The following is a 15,829-nucleotide window of genomic DNA, read 5'->3' as shown; positions in this document are numbered from 1 at the left end:
AGAGCGTGCAACAGAACATTGTACTGTCTGCACTCGGTTTGTTGATTATATTAAAACACTTTAATGAAATACATTTTTAAGCAGAACTAAAGTTTTGTTGCTAAGTATTCCACGACGCGGTTAGCCTTTACGGCTGGGACTGCAAGTTTGTGTTCCATTTTTTGGGTTGGATTCCACGAGTGCTAGCTGGCTGTACTACAGACACCAGTTGTCGTCGTGGGAGAGACTCATTGTTATCTTTTCGTAAATCAACTGGTTGCAGTAAAGAGCCAACCTGGATACTAAGGAGATCCTGAGGGAAATCGACGAGTACCAACAGCTTTACGCTATGGAGGAACAACATACTCCATCATGGAAAGATCCGACTACCTCACAAAATAACTTTAACCCGACAAAAAAAAGAAAAACAGATTCATCCAGACACGGACGATTTACTTATCGTTGAAGTAGAGTCTAGTGCTCTGGCTGGAATTCATGCAACACTGGAAAAATTGTGTGAGTAGGTGGCAGGGCTGAGGGGGAGTTTGGAGTTTAGCCAGAGTGAAATTCTCACAATCCAAGGAGAAACAAGGCACTCAGAGCCAAGGTAAAAATCCACGATTCCAACATGGATTGTCTACTCAGGGAAAACAGGGTGATGAATGAGCCGCTACTAGACATACAAAGTCGTAGCATGCGTGAAAATATTTTTTTTTTCTGGGATTCCTGAGGACGCATCCAATAATCCAGAGGGCGCGATTAGAGATTTCATGCAATGGGCGCGATTAGAGATTTCATGCAATCCGCCTTGAAACTTCCAATAGAGACTATAAATAAGGTGGCTTTCCACCGAGTACACAGACTTGGAGCTCGGAGGGACAAGACCAAGACCATCGCAAAATTTGAACACTACCAACAAAAGGAGCTGATCAAAAGCAGGGGAAGGGAGCTTAAAAGGACCAAATTCGGTCTCAATGACCAATTTCCAAGGGAGATAAACGAACGTCGTAAGAGACTGTATCCGGTACAAAGGCAACAAAGGGAGAAGGGTAAGCGTGCCTTTCTCATTGTTGACAAACTCTTTATAGATGGACAGCTATTCCGAGACAGCTCCATAACACCATGGCTGTACTAAATTCTACAGGGACTTCAGGTTACGAAAAAAAGAAAGTATGGGAACTGTAAAAATATCTGAACACTATGAAGTGGATATGAACACACACGTACTCAATACATGCTCGCTTACACATACGGACTATACATACACACACACACCTGATCTCGTTCTCTTCTCTCACTCTCTCTTTTTCTCTTTTCTATTCTCTTCTCTCCCTCTGTTTCTATTGTCAAGAACTGTTTTATAATTTAACATGTTTATAGTTTGTCTGTCTTTTTTATGTATTTGTCTACAAGTTTATATATGTTTACAAGAAGCAACGGGAAGATATCAGAAAAGGGGCATTGGGGAATAATAACATATTATACGGAATACATTTGTACTGTAGTGAAGCCATCTCTAGAGTAATGCAATATCTCTTTCGTGATCATGTGAAACGTCAATTGCTAAGGAAAGGCTGGGATGTGTTTTTCAAGGATGTTAAGGGTAGTTATGATGCAACTATGATGGTGATACGATATGGATTACAATTATCATCATGAATATTAAGGCTATATGCACTACATGTTACACACACAGACACTCAACCATGCAAATTGTCGGCGTTATTATTTATTTGGACATCACACATTATAGTCTTACTCTTATACATACAAAATCACATCCAATATCATACACATCAACCTACTCAGATTTCACGACACACATAATATCTTGTCTCAATTTTCTAACATATATGGCATTGGCTCACAGGCAAACAGGCAAGGGAATGAAACAAATTTTGCTGAAACCTATTTCTTGAATTCAAAATATCAGACATTTGAAAGATCTGATTTTGACCGTCATAATACCTCTGATGGCAGTAGCTTTACAAGCACTAATTACGGTCAATTTAGACTGAATAGTATCTAGTTATGGTAAGGGGTGAAATAAGTATAGCCACATGATCAAATCATTATGGTAGGAGACTATAACACAGTGTTAAGTACCTCAATGGACCGTAAAGGTAATCACTCTACAAACTATCATCACCGAGCCCTTAAGGAAATCACAAATATTATGGACACATTAGAAATAGAGGATATTTGGAGACTAAAAAACCCTGACCTAGTGAGATATACATGGAGGAGACTTAATCAAGCTAGTCATCTTGACTACTTTCTTGTCTCTTTCTCTCTTGCATCAAAGGTTAACCTGTTAGTGTGTAGGGGGCGCTATTTTCACTTTGGGAAAAAAATCGTGCCCAATTTAAACGGCCATCCTACAACATCCTACAATATGCATATTATTATTACTATTGGATAGAAAACACTCTCAAGCTTCTAAAACCGTTTGAATTATATCTGTGAGTAAAACAGAACTCATTTTGCAGCAAACTTCCTGTCAGGAAGTGAAAAATCTGAAATCGAGGCTCTGTTCCAGGGCCATCCTATTCAATTGCTTGAAATCTATGGATATACATGCACTTCATACGCCATCCACTAGATGTCAACAGGCAGTGGAAGGTGGAATGGGGTGTCTAGCTTGATCTGAGGTCGAACAAGAGCTCTTGGAATGATGTGACCCCAATTTCCTTTGCCTGCCAAGGCACGGGAAGGAACCCCAGATTGCCTTCTGAAAAGCTTTCGGTATAGACGGCTAATATCTCCGGCTTTGATTTTATTTGATACATGTGATAATATCATCGTAAAGTATGTTTTTTCAATATAGTTTTATCAGATTATTGAACGTTTATCGAGAGTTTTGGCGTTTTCCGTTCTCTGCGTTTGGTGAAGATGGACATCTTCGCGCCACTTGGCTAGCTAAGGTTGCTAATTCGACAGGCGAAGAGGACATTCTAAAACCAAACAACGATTTATTCTGGACAAAGGACTCCTTGTACAACATTCTGATGGAAGCTCAGCAAAAGTAGGAACCATTTATGATGTTATTTCGTATTTCTGTGGAAAATATTTTGTTCTATTTTCCGCCCTCATTGCAGGCGCTGTCTCGCTATAACGTAAGCTGTATGTCGTACTAAAGTTATTTTAAAAAATCTAACACGGCGATTGCATTAAGAACTAGTGTATCTTTCATTTGCTGTACAACATGTATTTTTTAGTAAAGTTTATGATGAGTTCTTTGATTAGATTAGGTGACTGTCCAAAATATCTCCGGATAATTTGTGCAGTTTGGCTACGTATTCACATTGTAAAACCACGATTTGTACCGCTAAATATGCACATTTTCGAACAAAACATATATGTATTGTGTAACATGATGTTATAGGACTGTCATCTGATGAAGTTTGTCAAGGTTAGTGAATAATTTAATATCTTTTGCTGGTTTTTGCAATCGCTACATTTTGCTGCTGATAAATGCGTTTGTGTGGTTGGCTATTGTGGTAAGCTAATATAATGCTATATTGTGTTTTCGCTGTAAAACACTTAAAAAATCGGAAATATTGTCTAGATTCACAAGATGTTTATCTTTCATTTGCTGTACACCATGTATTTTTCATAAATGTTTTATGATGAGTATTTAGGTATTTCACGTTGCTCTCTGTAATTATTCTTGCTGCTTCGGTGCTATTTGTGATTGTAGCTGCAATGTAAAACTATGATTTTATACCTCAAATATGCACATTTTTCGAACAAAACATAAATGTATTGTGTAACATGTTATAAGACTGTCATCTGATGAAGTTGTTTCTTGGTTAGTGACTAATTATATCTATATTTTGTCGGTTTTTTGAAAGCTACCTATGCGGTGGATAAATAGCATTGTGTGTTTGGCTATTGTGGTGAGCTAACATAAATATATATTGTGTTTTCGCTGTAAAACATTTTAAAAATCGGACATGTTGGCTGGATTCACAAGATGTTTATCTTTCATTTGCTGTGTTGGACTTGTTAATGTGTGGAAGTTAAATATTTCGAAAAAATATTTTTTGAATTTCGCGCTCTGCGAAGGCAGCGGAATGTTGTGGGTGTTCCGCTAGTGGAACCCCGGGGCGAGAAAGGTTAAACAAGTTGTAATAGGAGACAGAATGCGATCGGATCATCATCTAATTGGCATTCACATAACTCTTATAGATTTTCCACGTGGACAGGGATATTGGAAATGTAATTAATCAAAGTTTACTGGAAGACAACTTATTTTTAACTGAGACAAAATAATTTATAACTGTATTTTTCCAGTATAATATAGATTCAGCAAATCCCCATATTGTTTGGGATACCTTTAAATGTACCTTCAGAGGTCATTCAATTCAATATTCATCAATAATAAAAAAAAAAAGAAGCAGTTTCTGGCTAAAGAGACGACTAACAAGGGAAATCCATGAACTAATAGTACAGGTAGATAGCAATAAAAACGATACTACAGAGATAAAACACAAAAAGAACTTGAGGAACCTATTCAAGAACGATCTAATGTAATCTATTACAAAAATAAAGCAAACTGGATGGAATATGGAGAAAAATGCACAGAATTCTTCCTCGATCTCAAACACAGGAACGCTAACAAAAATTATTTTTGCAGAAACTCGTTACTGAAGACAGAATTATATTTTAAAAGAGGAAGCTAATTATTTTAGACAGATGTTCTCTTCCGTCTCATCCTCTCCCACTGAATGAAGATTGCGGTAAGGAATTCTTTCCAAATAATACAAAAATTGAAAAATTAACAAATGTACAGAAAGATCAGTACGAAGGCCAAGTTACAGAGGAATAACTTTTTGAGGATATTAAATCCTTTCAGTATGGATAAACCCCAGGGCTTGATGGCATACCAGTAGAGGTGTATCAAGCCTTTTTTGATATACTAAAAGCTCCATTGTTAGATTGTTTTAACTACTCCTATAGAAATGGTAGTCTGTCAGGTACTCAGCCCTGAAGGTCTGATTTCTCTATTATTAAAACAAGACCCAGACCCAGTCTGTCTAAAAAACTGGAGGCCCCTTACACTTCAATGTTGTGATGCAAAAATACTAGCGAAGTGCATAGCACTCATAATTAAAAGGGTTTTGCAAGGTATTGTTCATCCTGATCCGACAGGTTTTTTACATGGACGATACATTGGAGATAATATATGACAACTACTAGAAATAATAGAACATTATGAAACATCTATGAAGCCAGGCCTGGTATTTATAGATGATTTTGAAAAGGCATTTGATAAAGTAAGACTGGATTTTATTTATAAATGCCTGGATTTTTTCAATTTGGGTAATACTCTTAAAAAATGGGTAAAAAATAATGTATAGCAACCCCAGGTGTAAAATAGTAAATAACGTCTACTTCTCAGAGAGTTTTGAATTGTCAAAAGGAGTTAAACAAGGGTGTCCGCTATCACCATATCTATTCGTTATGGCCATCGAAATGCTAGCTATTAAAATCAGATCCATTAACAACATTAGAGGATTAGAAATCCAAGGCATAAAAACAAATTTGTCCATGTATGCCCAATGACTGAAGTTTTACATTAAGTCCGCAAGCTATATCCCTGCAATGTCTCATTGAAGATCTAGATAACTTTTCTGTACTCTCTGGACTAAAACCTAATTATGATAAGTGTGCAATATTACATTTTGGATCTTTAAAAAATACAACTTTTACATTACCCTACAGTTTACCTATAAAATGGGCTGATGGTGAAGTAGACATACTTGGTATTCATATCACAAAACATATAAATAAGCTCTCCTCATTGAATTTCAATAGAAAACTTGTAAAAATAGACAAGATCCTGCAACCATGGAGAGGTAAATACCTGTCTATTTATGGAAAAAGTGCCCTGATTAACTCGTTAGTCATATCTCAGTTTACTCACTTACTTATGGCGCTGACTACTCCTGATGATTTGTTTTTAAAATCATATAAGCAAAAAATATTTTGCTTTATCTGTGACGCTAAACCAGACAAAATTAAGTGTGCCTATCTATATAATGAATATGAATTGAGTGAGTTGAGATTATTAAATATAAAAGCACTAAACCTCCTCTCTAAAAGCTTCACTCAGTCAAACATTTTACTTGAACCCTAAATGGTTCTCAAGTAGATTACTAAGAAAGCTCATCCATTGTTTAAAAATGGCCTTTTTGCATTTGTGCAGATTGCCATGTCTCATTTTCGATTAATTTAAAATTATACTTTTTTCAAAGTATCTCCCTTTTTCAAACAAGCATTGCAGAGCTGGCTACAATTTCAATTTCATCCCCATGAAAAGATAGAACAAATATTACAACAAATATTAGAGTTGATAAAATGTGCTGGTTGATAAAATGCCTGTATTTATGGGAAAGATGTTTGAAAAGGGTATTTTGTTCTTAAATGATTTTGTAAATTGGAATGGTAGAGTTATGTCCTTCATGGAGTTATCAGAATTGTATGGGAAGGTCTGCTCAATCCAAGAGTACAACCAATTGATTACAGCATTACCCCAAAAATGGAGGAGGCAGGTGGCAGCGAGAGGAGGTAGGAAAGGTCTCTCTGCCCAATATAAAGGATCAAAACTTGCGGAGGAATAAACATAGCATAAATGGGAAAGTATACCAGCTTCACTTGAGGACCAGGATGTTGACAACTGTGCCATACAGATTGCAAAATAGTTGGGAAAATATTTTTGATGTACCGATTCCATGGTACAGAGTGTATGAGTTGATATATAAAACAACGCAAGATTCAAGATTTGTCCTTTTCAGCTAAAATTATTATATAGAATTCTTTCCACCAACAAAATGTTGAATATTTGGGGCATAAAATCATCAAACCTCTGCAGATTTATTTTGGTATTGCTCTCGGGTAGCCTGTTTCTGGTCTCAGGTTCAGGAATGGCTGAAAAGGCATAGCATTGATATAAATGGACCCTATAAATAGTACTGTTAGGAGATCTGGAGAGACCGGTTCAGTCAATTACTAATATAATAATACTCTTAGTAAAAGTATTTATCTTGATTCTATTAGAATTGATTCTATTCGATTAGAAAGATTGAAATTGTATGTTAAACATCACAGCAGAGTTGAAAGATATTTGTTGCATAGAAACCCGAAGAGGGTGGCCAACAGAGATAGATGAGATGGGCTGAGGGAAGCTGAGGTTTGGGATGTGGAATTGGAGACAAGTGGGAGTGGAGTTGCTGTGCGGGAGATAGAATGATGGTCAAAGATAAACGTTTTTTATTTAATTTTGTTTTTGTTTATTTATATATATTTTTGCATTGTTGTTTTCTGTTTTCTGTTATCTTCTGTCTTTTTCTTTTTCTCTTTAGTTCATTATCTTGGTTGTTGGTGCATTGGGGGGGTTATTGGGGGTGGGGAATGGAATTAATTGTATTTTTATTTCATTTTTCTACTTGGAGGGGGACTGTGGGAGGGGTCTCAAATGGTTAAGGGACAGCTATTGGGGAACTGTGGGGGGATCTTGTAGGGTTCGGGTTCATGTTTTTTGGCATAGTGGGAGATCTATCAACATGACCTTGAGCAGTGCATTGACCCTGGATGCTTCTGTGTGTCACTCTGAATGAGAGTCTGTTGGATGACTGGTATGATGTAGTTGTTGAGCGGCTTCACTGCAAGTATATTGTATGTTTCAGATATTCAATAATAAAAAATAAAAACGTAAAGTTTTATCTCAATCTCTTCATTCAAAGACTCAATCATGGACACTCTTACTGACAGTTGTGTCTGCTTTGCGTGATGTATTGTTGTCTCTACCTTCTTGCCCTTTGTGCTGTTGTCTGTGCCCAACAATGTTTGCACCCTGTTTTGTGCTGCTACCGTGTTGTGTTGCTACCATGTTGTTATCAAGTTGTGTTGCTACCATGCTGTGTTGTCATGTGTTCCTGCCATGCTATGTTGTCGTCTTAGGTCTCTCTTTATGTAGTGTTGAGTTGTCTCTCTTGTCGTGATGTTTGTTTTGTCCTATATTTTTATTTTATTTATTTTTATTTATAATCCCAGCCCCCATCCCTGCAGGGGGCCTTTTGCCTTCTGGCAGGCTGTCATTGTAAATAAGAATTTGTTCTTAACTGACTTGCCTAGTGAAAAATAATAATATATATATATACCACCACTGGCTCCAACTAGCACCTTTATATTAGCTTTATATCACCACTGGCTACAACTAGCATCTTTATACTAGCCATATATCATTACTGGCTACAACTAGCATCTTTGCATTAGCTATACCGGTATATCACCACTGGTTACAACCAGCTCATTATTATCCCCCCTCCAAAACTGTCTTGTCTCACATCCGCAAATATCGAAAACACTTAAGTTAATTGTATGTCTTTAGGGGCTAAAATCCATCTAAAATCCATCTATAGCCAGTGTTAATGGTTATGTTGCTTATGGTATAACATTGGCTGAGCAGGATTCCAGAACGAGGGTTGACAAGAGCATGAGATTCCTGTTCAATCAGCTATTTAATTGGATAAAGATAATATGGATATGAGAGAGTCAAATGGTGCGTGGTCCATATTTGATTTCTTCTTTTCCAATCTCGACACATTTTCTCTTCTCTGCCTCCCGTAGCCGCTTGGCTAGTTGTTTCATTGACTTTTTTAATTTGTAATTTTAGACCTGCTGGCTGGGTAATACATGTCATTTCAAATCAAAGAGATCACAGGGTTGTCAATATCTGGTTTAATAGTGATGCTGTACATTAGAATGCCGCTAGGCACTGAAATGTGTCCCCTTCTAGTGATCCATGGGTAATATAGTAATTAAAACATGTATACACGTAGAGATGAACCCCTTCCAGTGATCCATGGTAAATATGGTAATTAAAACATGTATACGCGTAGAGATGAACCCCTTCCAGTGATCATGGTAAAAATGTGGATTAAAACATGTATACACGTAGAGATGAACCCCTTCCAGTGATCCATGGTAAATATGGTAATTAAAACATGTATATAAGTAGAGATGAACCCCTTCCAGTGATCCATGGTAAATATGGTAATCAAAACATGTATACAAGTAGATATGAACCCCTTCCAGTGATCCATGGTAATTAAAACATGTATACAAGTAGATATGAACCCCTTCCAGTGATCCATGGTAATTAAAACATGTATACAAGTAGATATGAACCCCTTCCAGTGATCCATGGTAATTAAAACATGTATACAAGTAGAGATGAACCCCTTCCAGTGATCATGGTAAAAATGTGGATTAAAACATGTATACACGTAGAGATGAACCCCTTCCAGTGATCCATGGTAAATATGGTAATTAAAACATGTATATAAGTAGAGATGAACCCCTTCCAGTGATCCATGGTAAATATGGTAATCAAAACATGTATACAAGTAGATATGAACCCCTTCCAGTGATCCATGGTAATTAAAACATGTATACAAGTAGATATGAACCCCTTTCAGTGATCCATGGTAATTAAAACATGTATACACGCAGAGATGAACCCCTTCCAGTGATCCATGGTAAATATGGTAATTCAAACATGTACCTAGAGATGATCCCCTTCTAGTGATCCATGGTAAATATGGTAATTAAAACATGTATACACGTAGAGATGAACCCCTTCCAGTGATCCATGGGTAATATTGTAATTAAAGTATGTATACACGTAGAGATGAACCCCTTCCAGTGATCCATGGGTAATATTGTAATTAAAGTATGTATACACGCAGAGATGAACCCCTTCCAGTGATCCATGGTAAATATGGTAATTAAAGCATGTATACACGCAGAGATGAACCCTTTTGTCACGCCCTGACCTTAGAGAGCCTTTTTATTTCTCTATTTGGTTAGGTCAGGGTGTGATTTGGGGTGGGCATTCTAGTATCGTATATTTCTTTGTTGGCCGGGTATGGTTCCCAATCAGAGGCAGCTGTCTATTGTTGTCTCGGATTGGGGATCATACTTAGGCAGCCCTTTTTCCCACCTTCAGTTGTGGGATCTTGTTTTCTGTTTAGTGTTTCTGCCTGACAGAACTGTGCGCTTTCGTTTTCACGTTTGTTATTTTGTGTTATTTTATTTTGTGACATGATTGTTGTCACAAATTTGTTATTTTGTTTGTTATTTTGTTTGAGGGAGGAACACTGGCGATACCAGGAGTCACGGCAAGGACGGAAGCAAGAGAGGCAGCCTCCAAAATGTTTTGGGGGGCGAGGGAGGAACGCTGGCGATACCAGGAGTCACGGCAAGGACGGAAGCAAGAGAGGCAGCCTCCAAAATGTTTTGGGGGGGTCACACAGGTTGGCGAGCGGAGCAAGCGAAACGAACTGAACTAAGGGGTGAACGAGAACCAAATGAGGAGTTGGTCACGGTTCAAGTGCCATGTTTTCCGGTTCTGCGCACCGTGCCTTCAGCGAACATCCACAGCCCGGTGCGCTCTGTGCAAGCTCCCCGCAGTTGCCGTGCTAGAGTGGGCACTCAGCCAGGACGGATTGTGACGGCTCAGCGCTCCTGGTCTCCGGTGCGTCTCTTTGGCCCAGGATATCCTGCGCCAGCTCTGCGCACGGTATCCCCAGTTCGCCAGCACAACCCAGTGCGGCCTTTCCCAGCTCCCCGCACTTGTCGTGCTACAGGGGGTATTTAGCCAGAACGCGTTGTGCCAGCTCTACGCTCCAGACCTCCAGTGCGCCTCCACGGCCCAGTATATCCTGCGCCGGCAATACGCACTATGCCTCCAGTGCGCCTTCTTAGCCCAGTGCGTCCTGTGCCAGCTCTCCACACTCACCGAGCTAAAGTGGGTATCCAGCCAGGATGCGTTGTGGCAGCTCCACGTACCAGGCTTCCAGTACGTCTCCTCAGTCCGGTGAGACCTGTTCCGGCTCCACGCACGAAGCCTCCAGTGATGATCCATGGCCCGGAGCCTCCAGTGATGATCCATGGCCCGGAGCCTGTAGTGATAATCCATGGCACAAAGCCTCCAGTGACGATCCATGGCCCGGAGCCTGTAGAGACGATCTATGGCAGGGAGCCTGCAGCGACAGTCCCCGGTCCGGAGCCTCCAGCTACGGTCCCCGGTCCGGAGCCTTCAACAACGGTCTGCAGTCCAGAGCCTCCAGCGATGGTCGGCAGTCCAGAGCCTTCAGCGAGGGTTCCCAGTCCAGAGCCTTCAGCGAGGGTTCCTCTGGCGACGATCTACGGTCCGGAGGTCCCGGCGACGATTCCTGCACCAGAGGCGCCATCGTAGTCGGGGGAGCCTCAAGCAGAGTGGGGTCTGCGTCCCGCACCGGAGCCGCCACCGAGGATAGATGCCCACCCGGACCCTCCCCTATAGAGTCAGGTTTTGCTGCCGGAGCCCGCACCTTTGGGGGGGGGGGGGTACTGTCACGCCCTGACCTTAGAGAGCCTTTTTATTTCTCTATTTGTTTAGGTCAGGGTGTGATTTGGGGTGGGCATTCTAGTTTGTATATTTCTTTGTTGGCCGGGTATGGTTCCCAATCAGAGGCAGCTGTCTATCGTTGTCTCGGATTGGGGATCATACTTAGGCAGCCCTTTTTCCCACCTTCAGTTGTGGGATCTTGTTTTCTGTTTAGTGTTTCTGCCTGACAGAACTGTGCGCTTTCGTTTTCACGTTTGTTATTTTGTGTCATGATTGTCAGTGACGTCTTTTCTCATTTTTATGATTGACTCTAGCTGGAGACCTCACCGCGAGATGACAGAGGGGGCGAGGAGAGTGCTGATCAAGTCAGTATAAGTGGAAAAGAGATGTGACCCTCTCCAACCCTCTCTCTCCCTCTCCCTCTCCCTCTGTTTCCATTCTCTCTCCTTATCTCTCTTTTTTTCTCCCTGTCTCTAGTTTTCTATTTTCTCTGTGAATATCTTTGTTTCTTCCTCTCTCTGTTTCTCTGTTCCTCACTCTCTCTGTTTCTCTGTTCCTCACGCTCTGTTTCACTGTCCCTCACTCTCCCTGTTTCTCTGTTCCTCACTCTCTCTGTCTCCTCTTCCAGCGACATGACAGATCATTACATACCAATCCAGTGCAGGAGGACTTTATTTGTTGCAGGATTAATCAACCCGACACAACTGGGTTAGGAAATCAAGAGCTTGTCCCATATCTCGCACGCACACACACACACGCGCGCACACACACACACACACACACACACACACACACACACACACACACACACACACACACACACACACACACACACACACACACACACACACACACACAGTAATGAAGAACATTGCCCCGGGTGAACCCCTGTAAGAGTTGCCACTGTGCCTGGGTCAGCACCCACACAAACGCACATCAGTCACACAGACACAAACACACATACCTGGTATTGTTGTCCTTTCGTTTTCTTCAATTAGAAGAGGGGTGGTAGCGTTAGGGGAAAATATAAAAACATATTTAAAATAATATATATATTTACAACAACAACAAAAATTGGGGGTTGGAAATGATGCAGATATTTACATTGATGGAAGCCACAATCTATCTGCAATATTAAAGCTGATACCCCCTAAATTATTATAATATTTTTTTTACACATACCCGACCCTCCCTCCTCCAACCTGTCAGAAGCCCACAGTAAACAACAGCTTAATCATTAGCATCGCTAACACTGCCAGCTTTCTCTCTCTCTCTTTCCTCCCTCCATTTGGCTCCCTCTGTATTTTCTCTTTCCTCTTTGCCTTATTTGTCTCTCCTCCTCTCTTCTCCCACTGCCTGTATGATGTTTCTAGGGCTGTGTGTGTGTGTGTGTGTGTGTGTGTGTGTGTGTGTGTGTGTGTGTGTGTGTGTGTGTGTGTGTGTGTGTGTGTGTGTGTGTGTGTGTGTGTGTGTGTGTGTGTGTGTGTGTCAAACAGTCTAACAGTGTTTTCTCCTCTTGTCCTGTAGGAGGCGACAGCATTAGAAGTGGTTTCCTGCAGTCAGGAGAAGGAGAGTCTGCCCCCAGAGAAGATTCCCTCCAGTCCTGTTTACTCTGAGAGAGAGGCCTTGCTAGTTGGTAAGTTCACCTAAAATTACAATAACCTTCAACATTATAAAATGTTGTGCTAACCTAACTATAGAGGAGTAGATCCCCCCAGTCCAGTCCACTCTGAGAGAGAGGCCCAGCTAGTGGGTACATTCACCTAACATAACTATAACGTTACTAGGCTTATAACATTAGTATAACGTTACTATAACATCACTATACCATTACTACAACTTCACTATAACATTTCTATAAAATCACTATAACATTGCTATAACATCACTATAACGTTATAAAAACCTAACATTAGTATAGAGGAGAAAAGTCCCCCAGCCCTGTCCACTCTGAGAGAGTGGCCTTGCTAATTAGTATCTGGGTCTATACTCTGTAGAACATTACTAGAGAAAGTGAAGCTACCTAAAAAGGAGATCCCTGCTTGGTGCCCATGTTCTCCTCCTCCTCCCATCTAATTATTGTCTGGGCGGGTTCACACGTTTTAATTTGCTGGTTGACTGAGGCCTTCAGCACCTCTACTGTTTCTAATCACCACAGCCTTCTGGCTGCCTAGTGCCTACCAACGAGGAGATACAAAGATTGTGCTCACTCCTTCTCCCTCTCTCGCTCTGTTTATCAGTGTTTCTTGTTGGGTTTTACAGTATTTGCTGGGGGGCAAGTGGTTCTGGATTTCTTTGGCTTCATGAAAGCAGAAAGCTACAGAGATACGAGGAAGAGGAGTTAAGGGGTAGCCTTTTAGCCATGAGACCAAACAGCAATGTGTGTGTCTCTGCACACATGTATACAAGGTAGTTTGCTGTACTACCTAATATGTTGCCAGGACTGGATATCTTCATTTGACATTTAAATCATTAAGCAGAAGCTCTTATCCAGAGCAACTTACTGGAGCAATTAGGGTTAAGTGCCTTGCTCAATCGCACTTCGACAAATGTTTCACCCAGTCAGCTCGATGATTAAAACCAGCCACTTTTCGGATACTGGCCCAACACTTTTAACCGCTAGGCTACCTTCAGGGTTGGGGAGTAACAGATTACATGTAATCTGTTACATGTAAGGGATTACAAAAAAACGGTAACTGTAATCCGATACGTTACCAGCAAAAATATTGTAATCAGATTACAGATACTTTTGAAAAAACAGATGATTACTTCGCGGATTACTTTTAAATTCAGAAAGGAGGTTTACGAGAAAAAAAATCTTTGACACTTCCCTGTCTTCTCAATGACATTCAAATCAGCATTGAAAAATGCGCAAGTTTAAGTTTGTTCCACCTGAGCGAGTCTGACCAGAAGTCAGAGACCAATATGATGACACACCAAATGTGTTTGATGGATCGAGGGAAAAGAGCAGGAATAGGCTTTTGTAGTCTACAGTCCAAGCTATGTCTTCCAATGGTGTGACTGCTGTCGGCATCCAAAGATTATCCAACTTGAATATACGCTTAGAGGTAAGGATAACAGCAGTGGTGTAGTCTACAGCGGTACGGATATCACTTATTATTGATATCTACATAGCGCATTGAGATGAATCACACTGCTGCTCTCTCATTTAGCTATTAGCGCCTTACGGATTGTGGCTGTTGTGAATTGCTGTTCACAAATCTAAATGTCTATTTGAACCCAATAATTTTTGAATTCAAGATGTTTAAGCTGCCTATCAATCATTGTTTTTGAAACCAGTGTACAGCCAGTAAAAAATGAGCTCTTGCAACAACTGCACAGTGCGGATTCCATCCCTCAGTTTTTTACCAAAACAGAGACGGGGCGACTGTTTTGTTATGGTTTCATCTGTGGATTTTCCCTTTAAACAGCTGCATATTATCAAGATATCAAAGTGTCACCAACAAAAAGGTAAACAATAGGCCCATAGCAAATGCAAGCATATGGCATTCATTTTTCACATGTAAATAGCACTTTTCAGTAGTGCTCAAAGCATGCCATTCCATTAGCGAAGCATTTATTTTTCAACTCGAATCAGTGAGCCCAATCAGTTCTCCATGACAACAAAATCATAAACCACAGAGTAGGGCTGGCTTATAAGTCCTTTGTTTTGAGGTTATGCTCAGGTAAAACAATTTGTCTAATCTATACTTCCATATCTCCAAGTCCTATTCTTGAAGATCAAGGGGTATAACATTTATTGGAATGAATGGAATTCTGATAGACTTTGGTTTTCATTGTAAAGATATAATTTAATCGTACTATTATATGTAGTAGAAAGCGATGGGTTAGAAGAAGCCTAAATAACCAATCCATGAAGTAAAATTGAACATCCATATATGGCCAGCTATGTAAACTTTAACATTGATTTATCTTGCAGTAGATGTGGTTCAATTGGTAAGATACATTTTTGTCTTCTTCTAATGCCTCTTAAGGGGAAAGTAATCTAGAAGTAACTGAATATAATCAGATTACGTTACTGAGTTTGGGTAATACAAAAGTTATGTTACTGATAAATATTTTGGACAGGTAAATAGTAACTGTAACAGATTACATTTAGAACCTACCCAAACCTGGCTACCTGCCTCCAACCCTGGCTACCTCCTCCTTCCCAGTGTATTGGTATTTCTTAGGAATAGGAGAATGTCATGCCAGAATGATTGTCTCAGAGGTAGTTAAGTAGCTAATGGGGTGCTTCGCTCCCTCCCTCCATGCCGGCCCACTCTGGCTGCTCAGTGAGGTAGAGACTGCTGGTGAGGATTCTGGGTGTTCTCTCTGCCAGAATCGCTCTACATGACGTTTTGTTTGAAGATTAATTGAAGGTAGCACCACAGGGAAAACGGGACATTGGCTCCTAAGTGAACTCATGAAGAAAGAAAGGTCTGCATCTTT

General features: G+C 40.3%; 1 protein-coding gene across 1 annotated transcript in view; it reads left to right on the top strand.

Moving 5' to 3' along the window:
• LOC120046947 (ecto-NOX disulfide-thiol exchanger 2-like) overlaps positions 1-15,829 on the top strand; it is a 225,249-nt gene that overhangs the window by 177,279 nt on the left and 32,141 nt on the right. Inside the window, exons 12-13 of the mRNA XM_038992497.1 lie at positions 11,692-11,742; positions 12,905-13,013. Coding sequence (XP_038848425.1) covers positions 11,692-11,742; positions 12,905-13,013 — 160 coding nt within the window. The remainder of the gene's footprint in view (positions 1-11,691; positions 11,743-12,904; positions 13,014-15,829) is intronic.

Source organism: Salvelinus namaycush, chromosome 5 (assembly GCF_016432855.1).
Source record: "Salvelinus namaycush isolate Seneca chromosome 5, SaNama_1.0, whole genome shotgun sequence".
NCBI lineage: Eukaryota > Metazoa > Chordata > Actinopteri > Salmoniformes > Salmonidae > Salvelinus > Salvelinus namaycush.
The sequence above is the reverse complement of the archived record's forward strand: the minus strand, read 5'-3'. Positions and strand labels throughout refer to the sequence as shown.